Source organism: Ceratotherium simum, chromosome 3 (genome assembly GCF_057802395.1).
Source record: "Ceratotherium simum simum isolate JZ-2026a chromosome 3, ASM5780239v1, whole genome shotgun sequence".
NCBI lineage: Eukaryota > Metazoa > Chordata > Mammalia > Perissodactyla > Rhinocerotidae > Ceratotherium > Ceratotherium simum.
The window spans coordinates 65,483,610-65,507,242 of record NC_141902.1 but is presented as its reverse complement, the minus strand read 5'-3'; the positions used below and the strand labels follow the sequence as shown (position 1 = coordinate 65,507,242).

At 39.2% G+C, this 23,633-nt stretch overlaps 1 protein-coding gene across 9 annotated transcripts in view; it reads right to left on the bottom strand.

Moving 5' to 3' along the window:
- The window catches only part of BBS4 (Bardet-Biedl syndrome 4), a 62,450-nt gene that overhangs the window by 20,419 nt on the left and 18,398 nt on the right, over positions 1–23,633 (bottom strand). For 8 of the 9 annotated variants that reach the window (XM_087428658.1, XM_087428659.1, XM_087428660.1 and 5 more), the window contains exons 1-2: positions 14,739–14,922; positions 3,001–3,080 (exon numbers count right to left, since the gene is read on the bottom strand). In XM_087428658.1, the coding sequence (XP_087284784.1) occupies positions 3,001–3,080; positions 14,739–14,910 (252 nt within the window). In that variant the 5' untranslated portion in view covers positions 14,911–14,922. Of the gene's footprint in view, positions 1–3,000; positions 3,081–14,738; positions 14,923–23,633 lie in introns of those variants that run through there. The other variant, XM_014780896.2, reaches the window with a different exon arrangement.

Below are 23,633 nucleotides of genomic sequence, written 5' to 3'. Positions count from 1 at the left end.
CCCAGTGGCCCAGCGGTTAAGTGCGTGCACTCCACTTCAGCAGCCCAGGGTTTGCAGGTTTGGATCCCAGGCGCGCACCGACGCACCGCTTGTCAAGCCATACTGAGGAGGTGTCCCATGTAAAATAGAGGAAGATGGGCACAGATGTTAGCTCAGGGCCAATCTTCCTCAGCAAAAAGAGGAGGACTGGCATCGGATGTTAGCTCAGGGCTAGTCTTCCTCACAAAAAAAAAAAAGAAAGAAAGAAAAAAGAGGAAGATTGGCAACAGATGTTAGCTCAGGACCAACCTTCCTCAAAAAAAAAAGAAAAGGTAGACATGGACAAGGAGCATATGTAAGAAATCTAGGATACTAATAATGAATAAAGTAGTTCACTCGAAATTGTTTTTTGGTGAGGAAGATCAGCCCTGAGCTAACATCCGATGCCAATCCTCCTCTTTTTGCTCAGGAAGATTGGCCCTGGCTAACATCCATGCCCATCTTCCTCTACTTTATACGGGATGCCGCCACAGCATGGCTTGATAAGCAGTGTGTTGGTCTGCGCCCGGGATCCAAACCTGCAAACCCTGGGCCACCAAAGCGGAGCACACGAACTTAACTACGCTGCCACTGGCTGGCCCTGGAATTTTTTTTTAATCTCAACTCTCATTATGATTACTAATTCTCGAACAAGGGTCAGCAAACTTCAGCCCACAGGCCACAACCGACCCACACAGCCTATTTTTTATTTTTTTTTTTTGGTGAGCAAGACCAGCCCTGGGCTAACATCTGTTGCCAATCTGCCTCTTTTTGTTGAGGAAGACTGGCCCTGAGCTAACAGCTGTGCCCATCTTCCTCTATCTTGTATGTGGGACGCCACCACAGCATGGTTTGATGTGTGGTGTGTTGGTCCACGCCTGGGATTCAAACCTGTGAACCCTGGGCTGCTGAAGCGGAGCACGCGAACTTAACCACTACATCACCAGGCCGGCCCCCACATAGCCTATTTTTGTACAGCTCTCAAGCTAAAAGTGGTTTTTATATTTTAAAGGGTGATAAAAAAATAAGAGAAGATAAAGAATATGAGACAGAGACTGTATGTGGCCTCTCAAGCCTAAAGTATTTACCATCCGGCCCCTTATAGAAAAAGTTTGCTAACCCCTATCTAGAACCTACCTAGGCAAGCTAAGAAAAATCTGAAAAGATTCCCAAGCACCATTGTAGATGCTAGGGGCTCGCTGATGTGCAAAACACAGGCTCTACCTTCTACTATGATGGGCTAAGCCCAGGGTGTTACAGGACCTCAGAGGACAAGCACCTGATTCTAACTTGGAGACAGGGAAGGCTTTTCAGAGTAAACAGTTTCAAATCTTCGGTTGGCAAGGGGTGAAGAAGCTGAGGTGGCCGAGAGAGTCAGAGACAGAAGGACCTTCGAATGCCATGCTAAAAAGGTTGAGAGCAATGGGAAAATCTTGGTAAGTTTTAAGCAGCAAGTAACCTGATTCTATTTGTGCTAGAAAAATCATTTTTTTGGAGCAATGTTGAAAACAGATGGAAAGGAGGCAAGATTAGAGGCAAGGTTGGTATAAGAACTCTTGTGGTAATTTAAAGATTTTATTTATTTATTTTTCCCCCAAAGCCCCAGTAGATAGTTGTATGTCGTAGTTGCACATCCATTCTAGTTGCTGTATATGGGACGCGGCCTCAGCATGGCCGGAGAAGCGGTGCGTCGGTGCTTGCCCGGGATCCGAACCCGGGCCGCCAGCAGCGGAGCGCGAGCACTTAACCGCTAAGCCACGGGGCCGGCCCCTCTTGTGGTAATTTAAATAAAAATGATGGGATTAACTAAGGCATGGAGAGGGGAAAAGTGGACAATTTCAAGAGACAGTAAGAGAAAGCTCTCCGGAATTTGATGATTATCTATATTCTATTAGGGAAAGTGGGTCAGGGGATTCTGACAGACAGCTAGGGGAACGATAGTATCTATCCCTGAGACAGGGAACAGGAGCAGGAATACATTTGGAAGGAAGAAGATAAATTCGGCTACAGACAAGTTGAATTTGAAATGCCTGTGAAGCATTAAGTATCAGATTGGTCTGAAGATCCCCAAGAAGTGTGTGGAATGAGCAGAGAAAGGGCTCAAGGACAGGACCTAGGAACAGCCCCAACTGATAATAAATAAGCAGTGGAAGAGAAGCCAAAAATACAAAACAGAGAAAGTGGTCAAAAAAGGAAAAGGGAAACAAGAAAAGGATAATATCAGAGAAGGAAAGAAAGAAACCTTTCAGGATCCATACTAGTACTCCTACTAAACATTGCTAGTTCTGGCATTGCTGTAGGTACACGTGCCACAGGTATAAATTAAAAACCACAACCTTAGAAGCATTACAAAGCTCTGAATACCAAAAAGACAATACCAAGCATTTATTTTGAATGTTAATACTCCTGTCTGCCAGCAAGTATGTAACATATATAGTATGTTACCAAAGAGACAAACAGACAGGTTCAGAGAAAAGGAAATACAAATGATTACTAAATATACAAATGATGATTAAGTTCACCATAATAAGAGAATTATAAAATAAAACTCAGTGAAATACCATTTTTCACCTATCCAGGGATCAAAAAGTTAAATAGTAAGCTGTGATAAACATCTGCCCTGCTCCATGAGACCAACAAGTCCCAGAGAGTGGCTGCTCCTTCAACCTAGTCTTGAAATAAGAAGACACATGGAACACACCTGAACCTGACCCAGAGCCTGTAGTCAAACCCAGCCAACCCACAGCCAATCTGAAGGCCCATGAGCAATAAATACATGTCTGTTGTTGGAGGCCACTGAAATTTTGAGGTTGTTAAGCAGCATTATCATAGCAAAAGCTAACCAATACACAAAGTATGGGGAAAGAGGAATTCCATACATTATTAGTGGGATATAAACTGCCACAAACTCTGTGTGATAGACACTGTCAGTTGCCTAACCAAAGCCTGCTTCTCATTTTCTCCATCATTGCAATCTCTCACCTTGCACGCTTCATAATCCTTCCGGATATAGTGAAGATGTATCAACCAGTTCTGCTTCTCCAAAATAGGAAACTCTGGAGCTGGGTAGCATATTTTGACAAAACAAACAACACAGGCATTGTTAGATTTTCTCCTTTAGCATTGTCCTCATGCCTAAACTATCCACAAGCATATTGCAATTATTACATTAAATTCTTCATGCTGCTGATCCTAAGAATGTAGTACATCAAAAATGTATAGATCATTAAACTAAAACATACTTGTCCTACTATTACACATTGAATATATGCTTCTCTTTGGTTTTTATGGCTTATAATGTCAGTTTCTCAAATGATGACTTAGCCTGAAAAAAAAATAAAATCATTCTTTGTCTCTTCTCCTCTCTCTCTCTCCTTGGTTATAGAAGGTGAATAAGAAGACTTTCTAAAGGATATTTCAGGAACATTACTAACAAAATCTATATAACATAGTTAATGTCACATCTGATAGATCAGAGGACCAAAAACAGTTAAACACAATCTTAGCAATAGCTCAAATTGAAACATTATACTGTTGCCCAGGAATGAGAAGTGAACAATGAAAAAAAATCTATTTGAATGATTGAAAATGATTTATGATAGAGAAACCATGAGTTACTATCCCTTTGAATTCAGAAGTTTAGGATACACATAAAAATTCATTAAGAAATTACTTTTCTATGGTAACAAGGAGATGGATTCACACCAGCCTCAGAACAGTGGTGACCTCAAGGAAGGGAGAGGGAGGAATGGGATTAGGAAAAGACAAAAAAAAAGACTTAAACTCTTTATTTCTCAAAAAAATAAAAAGCTCTAAAGTATACAAGGCTAAATGTTTTTATTTATTAAATCTGGCCAGTGAGTACATGAGTGTTTGTATTTTTTTAACGCACTTTAATATATATTTGAGATATTCCTTGATTTTTAAAAATGTAAAAGAAAGGGCACAGCAGGGGAAGAGAGGGAAATGATTTGTAATCATTATGTTCTAGAACCTTAGGAGATACATCAACAGCAAATCTAAGACTTATATGTCCATAATAAGACAGGAAGGGAAAAAAGCTTACTGTGACCTAGAGTTAACGTTGCCAGAACACAAAAATTAAAGAGTAATGCTGCTTACTGCTTCCCAAGAATAGGAAATATCAATGGAATTTGTAAGATGAAATTATGACAAAAAGTATGGATATGATTTTACATGCCAGAAGAAAGGAAAAAAAAGATAAAATGTTAAGCAATTGACTCATCTTCCAATTACCCACATCCTCTGAGTGGCACACCACTGTTCTTCTAGTTAGCAAGAGCCTATTTGATATTCTTCAATGACTTTTGTTTCCTTCCTTCTCTTTCCCTAGGCCCAATCAATCATCATATCTTAGCCATTCATGTTTTGCCTAACCACTTCCAGAATTAAGTTTCCTACTAAAGGCCATACAAATCACCAAGTTTAAAGATCTATGTGTATGTTTGTGTGTGTGTGCGCGCGTGCACGTACGCACACACGTGCATGTAAAGTGGGTAAAAAAATGCACCATAATATTTCTGGGACAAGTGGTATACTGAGTAATCTTGGACCAAGTCTCAATTGTATGCTTACCGCTCTGTCACCTACCCTCTAAAGTGAAAGGAGTAACAGAGAAGGAGACACTGAAACCTTTGAGTTTACGATATCACTAAGTATCATTGCTTCTACTGCCTAAAAGACAAAATTTATAAAATGCAAACTTGAGTCTTGCCTATTATTAAATTCTCACAATAAAAGACACGTCATTTTTTGTATTCCCTGGGTGAAGAATGGAGAAAAAAATGTTCAATTCGTAAGGCAGCTTAAGGGCCCAGAGGCTCATGAAATGGAGCCCCAGGGATTAGAAGAAGGGAAAGCACCACCAAATCCAAGCACTTAAAGGTCATTTCACAGTCCTGAAGATGTACTTTGTCTAAAAGTTAAAAGAAATTTAGCTTCATCAAAGACTTTAGAAATCATTTCAGTGCCCCATAATTATCCTATTACTAACTGTGTGATCTTGGGAAATTTACAGTTTCCTCATCTATAAAATAGAGACTCATTCATTCATTCAACAAATATTCACTGAATGCCTGCCATGTGCCAGGCACTGTTCAAGGCACTGGGGATACAAAAGTGAACAAAACCGATCTCCTGCTTTCAGGGAGCTTATAATCAGTATGGGGGTAGGGGAGATGGGATACCTTAGAAATCCCCAGAGTCTATGATTTCTGAATTTACAGTTAGGATTTTACTTGTAAACGTGTAAGTTGAATTTCTTGAATTCCAAATCACCTTTCACTCCAATTCCCCCTACAAACAGGGATACTGGTTCTTATATGCTTTCACAAGTATTATAAGAATTGCCTATTTGAAAGATCCTCTAAAAAAGATAGGCATGTAAGTGCAAAGTAGAGCCTCCTCTACTTTACAGCACAGCAAGGTGGTCACCTCAGATGGAGCCTATATTACCACAGAGGTCAGGTGGCCAGCTGATGAGATGAAGACAAGGTAATGCCCTTCAGCTGGTTGTAAAAGACCTTATTCCCACACTGCCTCTCCCACCACCATCGATGAAGACAAGGTGAAGCCTCTCAACTGGTTGTAAAAGGACCTTGTTCACATCCCCAGCTCCCACACTGCCCCTTCACCATCACCAAGCAGAGAGGGCAGAAGGCTGGCAACCTGGCAACAATACTCCCATGGCCCTTCTCTTCTCTCACCCCCATTCTCTTCTTTTGTGACATCTCTTCTCTTTCTTTCCCCCTCTAAGGATACCCTAGACTTACATCTTAAACAATTCCATAACCGAATAAACATGACATCGCAAGAATTCTTCTCCCCTGTCATGTGCCCTAGGTGCTAAATTCTCTTAGGAATGGCCATAACTCAAACCTTCACATTAAACTTTGATTAATGCTAGGGTATAGCACCCTGGATATATGAAGGCTGAGCAGAAAATTACTGTGCTTTTAGTTTTTAGTTGAAACATTTTCTAAAATGACTAAAGCTTTTCTATGTACACTATAAATGAACCCTTCTTCAGTAAAGGATCTCTTCCAGGACCAGCAGACATGCAGCAGATAGAATTTTTATATGTAGAATTCCAATCTTGATTCAGTACCAGCCTTTATGGGACCTAGAGCAAGTTATTTAACTTCTCTGGGCCTCTATTTTTTCCCCCTATAATTTTCACTGGAAAATTACAAAAAATCTGAAAGTGGTCATTCGATAAATGTTAATATCCTCATGTTATAAGAGGAATTTTAACACTTTTCTACGTCAATATATTATTTGGGACATCAAAAGATATAACAATGTAGACATTTTTATCATTTATTATCAGTTTGAGCTCTATATCAGTCAGGTCTAACAACGAAACGTGGAAACCACTTGAGGATTTGAAAGAGAGGGACTTCAATGCAGTGAAAAGTGATGGAAGAAATGAGAGGCCCAACAGGGAACAGTGAGACAAATCAGAGGTTAGCAAGGGAGCAAAAAGCCACTACCACCTCTAGGCTGGAGGGAAAAAAGGGAGGAAATATGTTGCTACCAGTATCCAAGGTTGAAGTTACCTGGAGGAAGCTGAAAACAAGATGGCCTGACTGGCAGAAGTAACAAGAGATGCTTCTAGAGACCACCCCATTCCTCCAACTTCCCCAAACAGAGAGAAAGAGGGGAAAGCACTGGCTCCTCCTTCTTCCTGCCCTCCAATCTCCTGCCAATTCCTCCCACTTGCTAATCCAGCCAGAAACTGCTGACACAGGAGCCTGGGAAAGAATGAAGCCCACAAGAGTCAGCTCCTCACAATATACAGCACAGAGGAGAAGTGTGAGGAATGGATGGGAGGGCTAACAGGCTCAGGATCAGCAGAAACATCAACTCTGTTCATAAATATAAATGATGATGAAGGAGGAGGAGGAGACTGGACTGAATCAGTACTCACTCAAGGATACATGCTACAAGCTGGCTTTTTTTTTTACTATTATTATTAAATTGCTTGCTAACTAACCTGTTTGCTTCTCATGAGCTTAAAATGGGATGAGGAGGAAAGAAAAAGTCATATAAAAGATCAATTATGGTTTTACTACATATCCTAGATTATTTAAAACTATTTTACTAACAAAACAATAATTATATTTTATCATTTTTAGGGGTACATGGGTGTGTGTATCCCCCCACATGTATAGCAGTGTCCCCTTAACTAGAGGTTTCACTTTCCATGGTTTCAGTTATCTGGGGTCAACTGTGGTCTGAAAATATTAAATGGAAAATTCCAGGAATAAACAATTCTTAAGTTTTAAATCATGCACCATTCTGAATAACGAGATGAAATCTTGCACCATCCAGCTCAGTCCCACCCAGGACGTGAATCATCCCTTTGTCTAGCGTACCCACGCTGTATACACCACCCTCCCTTTAGTCACTTAGTAGCCGTTTCAGTTATCAAATGGACTGTCACAGTATCACAGTGCTTATGTTCAAGTAACCCATATTTTACTTAATAATGGCCCCAAAGCACAAGAGTAGTGATGCTGGCAATTCAGATATGCCAAAGAGAAGCCATAACGTGCTTCCTTTAAGTAAAAAGGTGAAAGTTCTTGACCTAATAAGGAGAGAAAAAAAATCATATGCTGAGGTTGCTAAGATCAACAGTAACTTTTATTACAGTATACTGTTATAATTGGTCTATTTTATTATTAGTTATTGTTAATCTCTTACTATCCTAATCTGTAAATTAAACTTTATCAGAGGTATGTAGGTATAGGAAAAAACATAGTATATATGGAATTCGGTACTATCCATGGTTTCAGGCATCCACTGGGAGTCTTGGAACATAACCCCCGTGGATAAGGGAGGATTACTGTATTTATATATTTTATTTTATTCACATATATTTATTTATATGATTTACTTATATAATATGTAATTTATTTATATATATGTTTGATATATATTTATATCAAAGTGTTTTCTCCCCTATTATTTCACTGAATGTTCCTATGAGGCTAATGAGTCATGCAATTCAGGAACTATTCAACACTATAGATGAGGAAATTAAGACTCCAGAGGTTAAGTGATTTGCCCACATTCAACAGTTAATTAATGGAAGAGGCAGGACTATAACCCAAGACTCCAAGGTTACTCATTAAACTACACCAACTTTCTGCCCAATGGTAAAGGACTTTCCAATTTTAAAATTTAAGTGTTTGGGCTCTCCACTAGACGTAACTTAGCAACACAAAATTAATAATGATTTTAAAGTTTTTCTATTACTAAAAAAAAGCAGAACAGGACTTTTAATATATTAAAGTAGTAAAATTTTCAAATTTTTAAAAAAATAACTACAGTTGGCCATCTCCATCCATGCATTCAGCCAATTTAGAATTGACAGGCCTAAGATGGTTGCATCTCTACTTAACATGTACAGACTTTTTTGTGTGTCATTATTCCCTAAACAACACAGTATAGCAACTATTTACATAGAATTTACATTGTGTTAGATATCATAAGTAATCTATGATTTAAAGTATATGGGGGGCCGGCCCCGTGGCGCAAGCAGTTAAGTGCGCGCGCTCCGCTGCGGCGGCCTGGGGTTCGCTGGTGCGGATCCCGGGCGCGCACCCACGCACTGCTTGGCAAGCCATGCTGTGGCGGCGTCCCATATAAAGTAGAGGAAGATGGGCACAGATGTTAGCCCAGGGCCGTCTTCCTCAGCGAAAAAAGAGGAGGATTGGCGGATGTTAGCACAGGGCTGATCTCCTCACAAAAAAAATAAATAAATAAATAAAAAAAATAAAGTATATGGGAGAGGGCCGGCCCCGTGGCTTAGCGGTTAAGTGCGTGCTCCGCTACTGGCGGCCCGGGTTCGGATCCCAGGCGGGCACCAACGCACCGCTTCACCGGCCATGCTGAGGCCGCATCCCACATACAGCAACTAGAAGGATGTGCAACTATGACATGAAACTATCTACTGGGGCTTTGGGGAAAAAAAAAGGAGGAGGATTGGCAATAGATGTTAGCTCAGAGCCGGTCTTCCTCAGCAAAAAGAGGAGGATTAGCACAGATGTTAGCTCAGGGCTGATCTTCCTCACACACACAAAAAATAATAAAATAAAGTATATGGGAGGATATGCGTAGGTTATATGCAAATACCACGTAATTTTATATAAGGGACTTGAGAATCTGCAGATTTGGATATCTGAGGGGGGTCCTGGAACCAATTCCCCTGTGGATACTGACGGACAACTATAATTCGGTTTTTTTAAAATACATACTTACAGTAAATCAAAATTGAAAGGGCACAGAGAGTATTAAGTAAAAGATACTCTCCTCTCCTCTTCACTAAAGGTGAATAGTTTCTTCAGTATTTTCTAAGGAATTTCTATGCATATATAAGCACACTGGCAAGTGTACATGTAGGGGATTCTATTAAACATATTTGGAAATTGTTTGCTTATAACTACTGCATCTAAATATATCCTTCCCAGTGACCCAGCAATCCTACCCTAAGTACATATGTCTACCCAAAACACATATACAAGACTTCATGGTGGCACTATGCATAACATCTTAAAATGAAAGCATCCCAAATGTTCATCGAGAGTAAAATGAATATATTGGGGTATAGCCCCACAATGGAATACTATACAACAATGAAAAAAACAACCACTACTATATGCAATACATGTGGCATTCATTCTTTTTTTTTTTAAACAGTTTTATTTATTTTTTTTGTGTGAGGAAGATCAGCCCTGAGCTAACATCCGTGCTAATCCTCCTCTTTTTGCTGAGAAAGACCAGCTCTGAGCTAACACCTATTGCCAATCCTCCTCCTTTCCCCTCCCCCCCCCCCAAAGCCCCAGTAGATAGTTGTATGTCATAGTTGCACATCCTTCTAGTTGCTGTATGTGGGACATGGCCTCAGCATGGCCGGACAAGCTGTGCGTCAGTGCCCGCCTGGGATCCAAACCCGGGCCGCCAATAGCAGAGCGCGCGCACTTAACCGCTAAGCCATGGGGCCGGCCCTACATGTGGTATTCAAACAGATGAATACAACAAACATGATTTAGAGCAAAAAAATCCAGATATAAAAAAGTACATACTGAATGATTCCATTTATATTAAGTTTAAAAGCAGGCAAATCTGATCTACATGATATAAGATAGATACAAGAAACCACCTTTGGGAGGAGTGGTTAATGACTGGTAGTGGGCATGAGAGAGGCCTCTGGAATGCTGACGATGTTTTATATCTTAATCAACACGGTGATTATACGGATATGTTCACTTTGTAAAAATCTGTGGAGCTGTACAACTATGACTTACGCACTTTTCTGTGTGTATGCTATATGTCAATAAAAAAATGTCAAGAATCAAATTAAACACCTCCTCAACAAAAAAAATTAATTTTTGCAATCCCAATGCAGAAGATAAGGGGGCACACAACTCAGTCTGAGGGTAAAGGTCAAGATTTCCTAGATAAGACAAAAAAGGCATTAATCATAAAAAAAAATAATAAATCAATCTTCATCAAAATTAAAACTTATGATCATCAAAAGATGCATTAATAAAGTGAAAGGATAAGATACAGGCTGCAGAAAAAAATTCACAATACATATAATAGACAAAGGACTTGTATCCCAATATACAAAGAATTCTTACAAATCAATAATAAGAAAACAATCCAATTTAAAAATAGGCAAAAAACTTGAACATTTCTTTCACAAAAGAAATGACCAATAAGTATACAAGAAGGTGTATGACATCACTAGTCATCAGGATAATGCAAATTAAAGTCACAGTAAGATACTACAACATACCCACCAGCATGTCTAAATATGAACAAGTCTGACAGTACCAAATGTTGGTAAGAATTTACAGGAACCACAACTCTCATATTTGCTGGTGGGACAGTAAAATTGTACAACCACTTTGAAAAACAGTTTGGCAGTCTCTTATAAAGTTAAAACATACACTTTACATATGACCCAGCAATTCTACTACCTAGGTACTCACTGTAGAGAAATGAAAACACATGCCACACACACACACAAAGATGCCTAAATGAATGTTCAAAGAAGCTTTTACATAGTAGTCAAAAACTGGAAACAACACAAATGTTCCTCCACAGGAGAATGCATAAACAAACTGTGGTATATACATACAATGGGATACTAGCCAGCACTTTTAAAAAATAAAAGAACTACTGATACATATAGCAACACGGATGAACCTCAAAAAGATTACGTTGAGTAAAAGATGCCAAAAGCTAAAGAGTACATACTGTATGATTGCCTTTGTATGAAATTTAAGTACAGACAAGATTAACTTATAGGGACAGAAATCAGAATGATGGTCCTCTCTAGGAAACTGAAGGGAGGATTGATCAGAAAGTGGCATAAGGAAACTTTCTGGGTGATGAAAATGTTTAACTTGATCTAAGTGATGATTACAAGTATATATATTTATCAAAATTCAAGAGTTGGGCACTTAAGATTTGCAGATTTTACTAGCACTAGGAAAAAAATAAGATGTATACTACTTTCCATTTAAATGAAAAGTTAATATTGTTTCTCAAAAAATCAAACAATTACCATATGATCAAGAAATTCCACTTCTGAGTATATACCCCAAAGAACTGAAAGTAGGGAGCCCCCTTCTGTAGTTGCTGCTAAGGTGCTGATCCTTCTAAGGAAGTTAAGGCCACGCTGGGGTAAGGCCCTCACTTCATCCTGCGCATAGTTCCGAGCCTGGCAGCCACCAGGCTGGCACTTTCACCTGCATCTACTCTGGCCCTCATCCTGCACGAAGATGACGTGATGGTCACAGAAGAAAAGATCAATGCTCTCATTAAAGCAGCTGATATAAATGTTGAACCTTTCTGGCCAGGCTTGTTTGCAAAGGCTCTGGCCATCAGCAACATGGGAGAGCCTCATCTGCAATGTAGGGGCTGGGGGACCTGCCCCAGCAGTAAGTCCTGCCCTATCCACCACTGCTGCCCCAGCTGAGAAGAAAGTGGAAGCAAATAAAAAAAGAACCTGAGGAGTCCAATGATAACATGGGCTATGGTCTTTGTGACTAAACCTCTCTTATAACATGTTCAATAAAAAGCAAATTCTTAAAAAAAAGAAAAAGAAAGCAGGGACTCAAATAGATACTTGTATCCAGTGTTCACAGCAGTGTTGCTGACAACAGCCAATAGGTGGAAACAACCCAAATGTCCATCAATGGATGAATGGATAAACAAAATGTGGTACATACATACAATGGAATATCATTCAGCCTTAAAAAAGAAGTAAATTCTGACACATGCTACAAAATGGATGAACTCTGAAGACATTTTTGCAAAGTGTAATAAGCCAAACACAAAAGAACAAATATCGTAAGATTCCACCTATATGAGGTACCTAGACTAGTCAAATTCATAGATATAGAAAGTAGAATGGTGTTGGATAAAGAAAATGTGGTATATATAAATATATACAATGGAATATTATTCCACCATAAAAAAGAAGGAAATTCTGCCATTGGCAACATAGATGGACCTTGAGGGCATCATGCTGAATGAAATAAAGTTAGACAAAGACAAATATTGTATGATCTCATTTATAGGTGGAATCTAAAAAACTCTAATGCATAGATACAGAGAACAGATTGGTGATTGCCAGAGATGGGGGTGGGGGTGGGCAAAATGGGTGAATGGGGTCAAAAGGTATAAATTTACACTCATAAGATAAATAAGTTCTGGGGATGTAATGTACAACATGGTGTCTAAAATAAATAATACTGTATTGTATATTTGAAAGTTGCTAAGAGAGTAGATCTTAAAAGTCTTCAGCATAAAAGAAAATTTTTTTGTAACTGTATGAGGTGACAGATGTTAACTAAACTTATTGTGGTGGTAATCATTTCACAATATATACATCTATCAAATTGTGTTGTACACCTAAAACAATACAATGTTATATGACAATTACATCTCAATAAAACTGGAGAAAAATAAAAAGGAAAAAGAAAATAGAAGGGTGGTTGCCAGGGGATATAGGGGAGGGAAGAATGGGGAGTTACTGTTTAACGGGTACAAAGTTTCAGTTTGGGAAGACGGAAAAGTCTGGAGATGGATGGTGGTGACGGTTGCAGAACAATGTGAATGTACTTAACGCCACAGGATTACACACTTAAAAATGGTTAAAATGATAAATTTTATGTTATGTATACTTTACCACAATAAAAAAATAGCAATGCTCAGTGTATCAATTTAATCAGTGGAGTGGTAGGGCCAAAAGTCAGACTACAATAGACTAAGAAAACAGAGTTGAAGATATGGAGACAATTAACAGAAACTATCCTTTCAAAAAGCAAATCAATGAAAGTCAATCACTACCACGGTAGAAATAGGGAAATGAGATAACTGTTTATCAAAGACGCTGTGGGAGCAATTTCATGTGGCTTGTAAATTGAATTAGATAACATCTAAATTACCTTCTAACTCTACAATTTTGAATACACAAGAACTAAAACATAGGGAAAGGAAAACATATTAATGAAGTCAAAAGCATGTATCTATGAAATCATTACTGGGAACCAAATATATAGATGGTAATTAGTCTGTCAAAGAAATTGTTATATATCATATAGGAAATGACGTATTTCCAGAATATCTGTAACATTCCCAACCTCCATAACCTTTAAATTCTTTAAGAACTACTGACATATAAAAATACATTATGGAAACAACCCAAATGTCCATCAACAAATAAACTGATAAACAAAATGTGGTCTACAGACACACAATGGAATGTTATTCAGCCTTAAAAAGGAGGAGCCGGCCTGGTGGCGCAAGCGGTTAAGTGTGCGCTCCGCTGCAGCGGCCCACGGTTCGCCGGTTCGGATCCTGGGCACACACCGATGCACTGCTTGGCAAGCCATGCTGTGGCGGTGTCCCATATAAAGTGGAGGAAGACAGGCACAGATGTTAGCCCAGGGCCAGTCTTCCTCAGAAAAAAAAGAGGAGGATTGGCAGATGTTAGCACAGGGCTGATCTCCTTACAAAAAAAAAAAGGAATGAAATTCTGTACAACATGGACGAAACTTGGAAACATTATGCTAAGTGAAACAAGCCTGACACAAAAGGACAAATACATGATTCTGCTTATATGAAATACCTAGAATAGACAAATGCATAGAGACAGAAAGTAGAACAGAGGTTACCAGTGGCTAGAGAGGGGAGGGGGTAATGGGGAGTTATTATTTAATAGGTATAGAGTTTTTGTTTGGGGTGATAAAAAATTTTTGGAAATAGAGGGCCAGCCAGGGGCACAGGTGGTTAAGTGCGCGCGCTCTGCTGCGGCCGCCTGGGGTTCCCTAGTTCGGATCCCAGGCACGCACCAATGCACTGCTTGGCAAGCCATGCTGTGGCAGCGTCCCATATAAAGTGGAGGAAGATGGGCATGGATGTTAGCCCAGGGCCAGTCTTCTTCAGCAAAAAAAAAAAAGAGGATTGGCAGACATTAGCACAGGGCTGATCTGCCTCACAAAAAAAAAACACAAAAAAAAATACATTGACCAGGATTGCTGTAACAAAAAGGAGGAAAAAAAAAATTTTGGAAATAGATAGTAGTTATGGTTGTACAACACTGTGAATGTAATTAATACCACTGAATTGTACACTTAAAAATGGTTAAAGAGGGGCCGGCCTGGTGGCGTAGAGCTTACGTTTGCGTGTTTCACTCGGTGGCCCAGGGTTCGCAGGTTCAGATCCCAGGCGCAGACCAACGCACCATTTGTCAAGCCGTGCTGTGGCAGCATCCCATATAAAGTAGAGGAAGATGGGGACAGATGTTAGCCCAGGGCCAATCTTCCTCAGCAAAAAGAGGAGGATTGGCATCGGATGTTAGCTCAGGGCCAATCTTCCTCACACACACACAAAAAATGGTTAAAGAGGTAAATTTTATGTATACTTTGCCACAACAAAAAAAATTTTTCTACTAAAAAATATTCTGAAAGTAAACTTCAAGCTGAGATCAAGTTTTTCACCTAGTAAGCACACTGTCTCAGGTTGTAGACAAAACTCATGCTGGGCTACAGCCACCTCAGAATGGGTAAGGTCTTCAATGGAGACTCTTTTAAGGAAGGAAATATACCCATGAAGTAAATCAACTCATTCAGCTCAATGATGGATAAGGTCCTCAAGTGAAGGCCAGGAAAAGTCACCTGAGGTTGGATCATGGGGAGAAATGAAGAGGACTTAAGTAGCCCCAAGTAGGATATTATTTTCTCAGAACTATCGAGTAGTTCTGATAAACAATTCCAAATAAGAAGTTGCCTGTTCTTGAAAAAGTCCTGATATATTTGGACAAAAATCTCAAATAGAAAGCTGTTTATCCTTTCCACAGTCGGCATTCACTACCCTCAAGACTAGAGTCAAACTAGGACATGGGCCTCTCAAGCTGAGGAGGGAAGGGGCAGGGGGTTGAGAGACAATATCTAAAACCAAACTCAGAATTTCTCAGTCAAATGCCTTCTACTGCTGCTTGTTCAAATCAAGTCTCTCTGCTTGCTAATCCCAATTCTGTGTGAATTCTTCATGTTCAATTACCGACTTCCTGCCTTCTACTTTCAAGCATCATACTATTTAACCAGAGCAGTGGTTCCCAACCAGGAATAATTTTGCACCCGAGGGGACATTTGGGAATATCTACAGATGTTTTTGGTTGTCACAACTGGGTGCTACTAACATCTACTGGGTAGAGGCCAGAGATGCTGTTAACATCCTATAATATACAGGACACTTCCCACAACAAAGAATTATCTTTCCCAAAGTGTCAATAATGCCAAGGTTCAGAAAATCTGAACTAGAGGTTAAAAAGACATCTAAGGATTTCACAGTGAAATGTGAAAGCTCTCTGTTCAAAATACTACTTTGGTTTTTAATTTGTCAATTAAAGTTCATTCATCCTTAAGGCTGATATTTTTCCTGTTTTCTTCATACCTCCCTATATTTTCCAAAATTCTACAATGAGCTTATACTGATTTTCTCATCAGAAAAATCATAAACTTAGATTTCAAAATAAAAACCATTATCCTTTCCTTTTTCTGTAATAGTCTATTTTCCTAAAGACAATTTTCCTTCAGGCTGGCTGAGTCTTTATGTTTTCTACTAACATTTTATCCATTATTGCTCTGTATCTGGAGCAGGAGTGATCAAAACTTGAGTTTACTGCACCATCTTAACTGGAAGCCCAATTTGATATCAGAATTCAAGAGAAATTACTGAGTACTATTAAACAAAGTTTTATACAAAACAAACTATTTTCTGATATCCCATTCTTCAGTGTCAACCAATTTACATACCTGTACAATATAAAATGTGTGATTCAGATATTTACACTATTTAAATAACAAAAATGTTTTTATCATAAAAAGCAGAGGGAAGTAAAAGAGAAGTAATCAGTAACAGCACTACAATCAAAGAGTCAGAATAAACCCAAGGAAAAAAAAGCAGCGATGGAGCATATGACCATGGAAACAGAAGCGAGCTGATTCCTAAAACAGCACTGTGGGCGAGGCGGAACCATCTGCCAGTTTCCTGTGCAGCTCATTTGCACCTGTACCCTTACAATACTTACATCACCTCCTTATCTGAATGTTTGTCTCTGCTCTGCAACCAGCAATGATTATTCTTGACTCCTCAAAATTCCCTCCGTATCAGTTGATTAAATTAAACTAATCAATGGTAATCCTATCTCCCTTGTCCATGACTAGCAGGGTGATCAATTTGGTCCAATGAAAAGAGCATTCCTAGGAAGTTCTGAGGAAAAACGGCGTTCTTATTTTTAAAAAAGAACCATGGGAAGCCAGACCATGTCTCTGGCAGCGGAGAAATGGAACTTGTATGCCACTGACGACTATAATTCAGGAAAAGGCAGGCACTGGGCAGAGGAGTAGAAAGGCAGAAAGAACTTAGGCCTTCGTATATCATCAACCGCAGAGCCCACTCTTAATTCTGGACTTCCTCGTACATAAACCAATAAATGTCCTGATTGTTGAAGCCACTTTGAGTTGGATTTTCTGTTATTTACTGTAGAAAGTAACTCAGCTAAAACAAGGTCTGAAAAAGATGTACACATCCTTCATACAATCCTGTATTCCACATTTCTTACTTTTATTATATTGTGAACATCATAAACCACAACACATAGAGAAATGCTATAGGTACTCCATATTAATGGCAAGAATATAAATAGCCACTTTGGAGAATAACTTGGCAAAATTATTAAAACTGAAAACGTGCATATTTTCTTCACAGTAATTCAGAGGAACTCACGTACAAGAATGTTCATTAAAGCAAATAGTAGTGAAAAATCAGAAACAACTTAAATGCTATCAAAAGGAGAAAAAACTATTAATATATCCATACCATGGAACATTATATTTAAAAATAATGAGGTGATCTTTATCTATTGACATGGAAAGCCCTCCAAGATATACTGACCTAGCAAAATAAATGATAGTTACCATTTATATAAAACACTCACACAACAGTAAACTATATATTCCTATTGCTATATACATATACCCATACATACACACTAAAAAGTTTGAATGAAGCACACTAAGTGGTTAACAGTGATTGCCTCTGGACTGCATGGTGATTTAAGGAGTATTTTACCTTTCTTGAAGTTGTTCGAACTTTTTATAACAAGAATAGATTCATATATGCCTGGTGTATTTAAAATGTTTAAGCAGTTTAAAACTAAAATCTAAATATCTAAACTTAGAAAAAATACATACTCACTATAGAAGTTTTGAAAATATAGAAAGGAACAAAAAAAATTAAACTCTCCTATGTTAACACCACTTACAGATAATCATGGTTATCATTTTATCATATTTCTTCCCAATCTTTTTATGTGTGCATTTTAAGTGAGATATTTTTTTTTTTCCCCCCAAAGCCCCAGTGGATAGTTGTGTGTCGTAGCTGCACATCCTTCTAGTTGCTGTATGTGGGACTCGGCCTCAGGATGAACGGAGAAGTGGTGCCTCGATGCGCACCCGGGATCCGAACCCGGGCCACCAGCATCGCAGCGCGCGCACTTAACCACCAAGCCACAGGGCCGGCCCTTAAGTGAGATATTTATCTACATGGGCCAGCCCCGTAGCTTAGCGGTTAAGCACGTGCGCTCCGCTGCTGGCGCCCCAGGTTCGGATCCCGGGCACACACCGACGCACCGCTTCACCGGCCACGCTGAGGCTGCGTCCCACATACAGCAACTAGAAGGATGTGCAACTATGACATACAACTATCTACTGGGGCTTTGGGGGAAAAAATAAATAAATAAAATTATTTTTAAAAAAAAGATATTTGTCTACAATTTTAAATCCTGCTTTTTAAAAATAAGCATTATTTTAAATAGTTGCATAGTATTTATTTGCATGAACGAAAAATCACTTAGCCTTGTGTTACTGCTGTTTATTATGTGTCAGTTGTTTCCAATAAATCACTACTATAAATAATTCTCTACTGAACATCTTTGCTTTTAAAAAATAGCTTGTACACATTGAGCATACTTTATTAGAATAGATTCTTAAAACAGGAAGCACTAGGTTAAACAATATGAACATTTAAAGTTCCTGATACTTACTGACAAATTTTTACTCAGAAGTATCATCTCAACTGATACCTGCATATTTCTATGCATAGAAGGGTGTCTAATACAATAATTTTTAAATAATAAATAACTTAATCATCACTCTAGCATCACATGCTACTTAAGACAGTGAGGGGAAAAAAGAGGATGATGCTTAGCTAAAACTTTAATTTCAAAATTAAATCAAGACTAGACTCTCAATTCCTTTAAATCTGCCTTCCTTTTCAGATTAAGGCGACAGAAAAGAATGTTGAAAAAGACTTGGCTTTTTTTTTTTTTAACTAAATGCTACTGAATAAGGTTCTTTGAGTCAAATTTTTAAAGAAAATTGTGAAATAAGTGAAGCATACATCTCTTAAAGAAAACAAAAAAGACATAAGTCAATCACTATTAAAATAGGCCTAACCTCAACAACAAAAAGACAAACAACCCAATTTAAAAATGGGTAAAGGATGAGGTCGGCCGGCCTGGTGGCACAAGCAGTTAAGTGCACGCGCTCCGCTGCAGCCGCCTGGGGTTCGCCAGCCTGGAACCCCGGGCGCACACCGACGCACCGCTTCGCGAGCCATGCTGTGGCGGCGTCCCATATAAAGTGAAGGAAGATGGGCACGGACGTTAGCACAGGGCCAGTCTTCCTCAGCAAAAAAAGAGGAGGATTGGCAGATGTTAGCACAGGGCTGAACTTCCTCACAAAAAAAAAAAATGGGTAAAGGGTATGATAGATATTTCTCTCAAGATGATATAAAAATAGCCAGTAAGCACATGAAAAGACATGCCCAACAACCTTAATCATTACGGAAATGCAAATCACAACCACAATGACATACCACTACACACATACCACGATAGTTTTTCTTTTTCGCTTGAGTAGGATCAGCCGTGAGCTAAATCTGTGCCAATCTTCCTCTACTTTGTCTGTGGGACACCGCCACAGCATAGCCGGTGAGTGGAGTAGGTCCGCACCTGGGATCTGAACCTGTGAACCCGGGCCACCAAAGTGGAGCACATGGAACTTTAACCACTTGGCCACGGGGCCGGGCCCTCGGATAGCATTTTTTTTTTTTTTTGTGAGGAAGACTGGCTCTGAGCTAACAACCATTCCCAATCCTCCTCTTTTTGCTGAGGAAGATTAGCCCTGAGCTAACATCCATGCCTATCTTCCTCCATTTTTTTTGTATGTGGGATGCCACCCCCCAGCATGGCTTGATGAGTGATGTGCAGGTCCGTGCCCAGGATCCAAACCCGTGAACCCCAGGCCACTGAAACAGAGCCCGCAAACTTAACCACTACACCCTCAGGCTGGCCCCTAGGGTAGCTCTTTTAAATAAAAGCAGCAGTAGCAGAAAATAACAGTATTGGCAAGGATGTGGAGAAACTGGAGCCCTTGAACATTGCTGGTGAGAACGTAAAATGGTGCAGCAGCTAGAAAATAGTTTGGCATTTCCTCAAAAAGCTAAATATAGAATTACCATATGATCCAGCAATTCCACTCCTAGGTATATACCCAAAAGAAATAAAAGCAGGAACTCAAACAGAAACTTGTACACCAATGTTCACTGTAGCATTATTCATAACAGCCAAAAGCTGGAAATAATCCAAATGTCCATTAACAGGTAAATGCATAAACAAAATGTGTTATATACATACAATGAAATATTATTCTGCCTTAAAAAGGAATGAAGTTCTGATACATGCTACGATACAAATGAACCTTTAAAATGTTATGCTAAGTGTAATAAGCCAGACACAAAAGGACAAATATTGCATGATTCTGCTTATACGTGCTGACCTTAAAAAATAGCCAGTTATTCCTCCAGTAAAACTGGGTTTATCCAGAATCAGCAAAGAACTGCAATTCAGGGTCTGCAACCATAGTGAGCCACTGTGCAAGTCCTCAGCAGCAAGGGCAGGAGAAACTCTTCATAGAGGGGAAAAGAAAGTTTCTGTTTATTAATTTTCACATATGAAATATCTAGACTAGGCAAATTCATACAGACAGAAAGTAGAATAGAAGTTACTAGGGACTGGGGGGAAAGGTGAAATGGAAAGTTATTGCTCGGGCCGGCCCCGTGGCTTAGCGGTTAAGTGCGTGCGCTCCGCTGCCGGCGGCCCGGGTTTGGATCCCGGGTGCGCACCGAGGCACCACTCCTCCAGCCATGCTGAGGCCGCGTCCCACATACAGCAACTAGAAGGATGTGCAGCTATGACAGACAACTATGTACTGGGGCTTTGGGGGAAAAATAAATAAATAAAATCTTTAAAAAAAAAAAAAAAAAAAAAGAAAGTTATTGCTTAATGGGTACCGAGTTTCTATTTGGGATGATGAAGAGTTTTGGAAATAGACAGTGCTGATGGTTACACAATATTGTAAATGTAATTAATGCCATTGGATTGTACACTTAAAAATGGTTAAAATAGCAAATTTTATATATTTTTTACTACAATTCAAAAAATAATGTAGTATATACCAAAACCATTGAATTGTACAGTTTTTTTTTTTTTTTTTTTTGTGAGGAGATCAGCCCTGTGCTAACATCCGCCAATCCTCCTCTTTTTTTGCTGAGGAAGACGGCCCTGGGCTAACATCTGTGCCCATCTTCCTCCACTTTATATGGGACACCGCCACAGCATGGCCTGACAAGCGGTGCATCGGTGCGCGCCCAGGATCTGAACCCGGGCCACCGCAGCGGAGCGCACGCACTTAACCGCTTGCGCCACCAGGCAGGCCCCGAATTGTACACTTTAAATGGGTGAACTGTATGGTTAAAAAAGAAAATAGAAGCCTATCTATATGTGAATGACAATAAACAATTTGTTATATGCATGCAGATTTTATTAGAAAGGTAATCTACCATGGGAACTCCTTTAAAACTTTTTTTTATTTTAAATAATTTCAGGTTTAGAGAAAAGCTAAAAAAATAGTGCAAAGAATTCCTGCAAAACCTTCACTGACAGTCCCCAAATATTAAGATTTTACCCCATTTTTTTTGTGTGTGAGGAAGATTAGCCCTGAGCTAACATCTGATGCCAATCCTCCCCTTTTTGCTGAGGAAGATTGGCCCTGGGCTAACATCCGTGCCCATCTTTCTCTACTTTAAATGGGATGCCACCACAGCACGGCTTGACAAGCGGTGCATCAGTACACGCCGGGGATCCGAACCTGCGAAGCCCAGGCCGCGGAAGCGGAGTGCGCACTTAACTGCTACACCACCGGGCCGCCCCCTATTTTACCCCATTTTTAATCATTCTCTCTATAAATTTTTTCTGAAAGATTTGTCAGAAAGTAAGCCACAGACGTGATTCCCCTTTACTCCAAAAAACTTTATAATTTCCTTAAAAAAAGGAACATTCTTACATAACCTCAGTAAAATTATCAGAATTAACACTGATACAATACTATTATCTAGTCTGTCATCCTTATTCAAATTTTAACAAATGTCCTAATAATTTCCTTGGTAGCAAAAGAAAAGAGTCTTTAATTTTAAAACATTTTAGATGATGTTTTTCTGCTCTAGAATCAAATCTAGGTATTGCTTTTAGCTGTTATGTCTCTGCAGTCTTCTTTAATCTTTGTCTTTCATGATCTTGACTTTTTTTTTTTCCAAAATGCAGGCTAGTTATTTTGTAAATTGTCCCTCAATTTGGGTTTGTCTAAAATTTCCTCGTGATTAGACTGAAGGTATTATTTTTGGCAGGAATACCACAGACGTGATTTAGGAGGCACAGGATATTGATTTGTCCTATTATTGTGATGTTTAACTTTTATCACTTGGTTAAGGTGGTGTTTGGTAGGTTTTTCCACTATAAAGTTACTACTTTATAATGAAAAAGTATCTTATGGAGAGATACTTAGAGACTTACACAAATATCCTGTTTCTCATCAAACTTGCACCCACTAGTTTTAGCATCAATTGAGGAGTCTTACATGAATCAATTGTTACTATGATGGCTGCCAAATGCTAATTTTCTAATTCTATCATTCCTTCTACACTTATTAGTTATTATATTTTATAAAAAGAGAGCTTTTCCTTTTCCTTCATTTATTATTTATTAGTATATTTATATCAGTATGGCCTGGTATATTCTTATTTTATTCAATGTGTTATAATCCATTACTATGATTACTGGAGGCTTAAATCACTCTAGAATTGGCCAGTGGCCAGCGAAAGCCCTTCAAACCCACTCCTGTGTCTTTTCTGACAAATCCCCGCCACTCTGTAGGCCATTCCTTACTTTCTGGCACAAGAAGTCCCAGGTTGATCTTGTACTTTCCTAGACTTAGCCATACAATTAGGCATTTCTCTGGAAAATAATATGTAGAAATTAAGACTTGGGCAGTTAACTGTGCTCACTGTTACTAGGGTGTCACTGCTGCTAACCCCTTTCAGTGGACAGAATTATGGAAAAAATATATTCTATATCTACGTATCTATATTAAAAACCATGCGTTCAATACTGATACCTCCAATTCCAATCCAATCCAGGGTTTTGTTTTGGTTTGTTTTTTGTGAGGAAGATTAGCCCTGAGCTAACATCTGTTGCCAATCCTCCTCTTTTTGCTGAGGAAGACTGGTCCTGGGCTAACATCTGTGCCCATCTTCCTCCACTTTATGTGGGACGCCGCCACAGCATGGCCTGACAAGCAGTGTGTTGGTGCACGCCTGGGGTCCAAACTCCAGGCTGCCGCAGCGGAGCATGTACACTTAACTGTTATGCCACTGGGCCGGCCCCCAATCCAGGGTTTGATCTCACCTCTCCTCTTTCTATATTATGTAACACCCTTCTCCAAGAGTAAGAAAACTTGATTCCAGTAAACCATAGTATATTTGCTTCTGCTTGTATTCTGTTTTTAAGTTTTTTGTTTTCTCAATCTTTGTTGATATAAATACATGATTCCAAAAATCAGGACTATACCAAAAAACATACTTAAAGAAATGTCACATCCCCCATCCTTTCCACT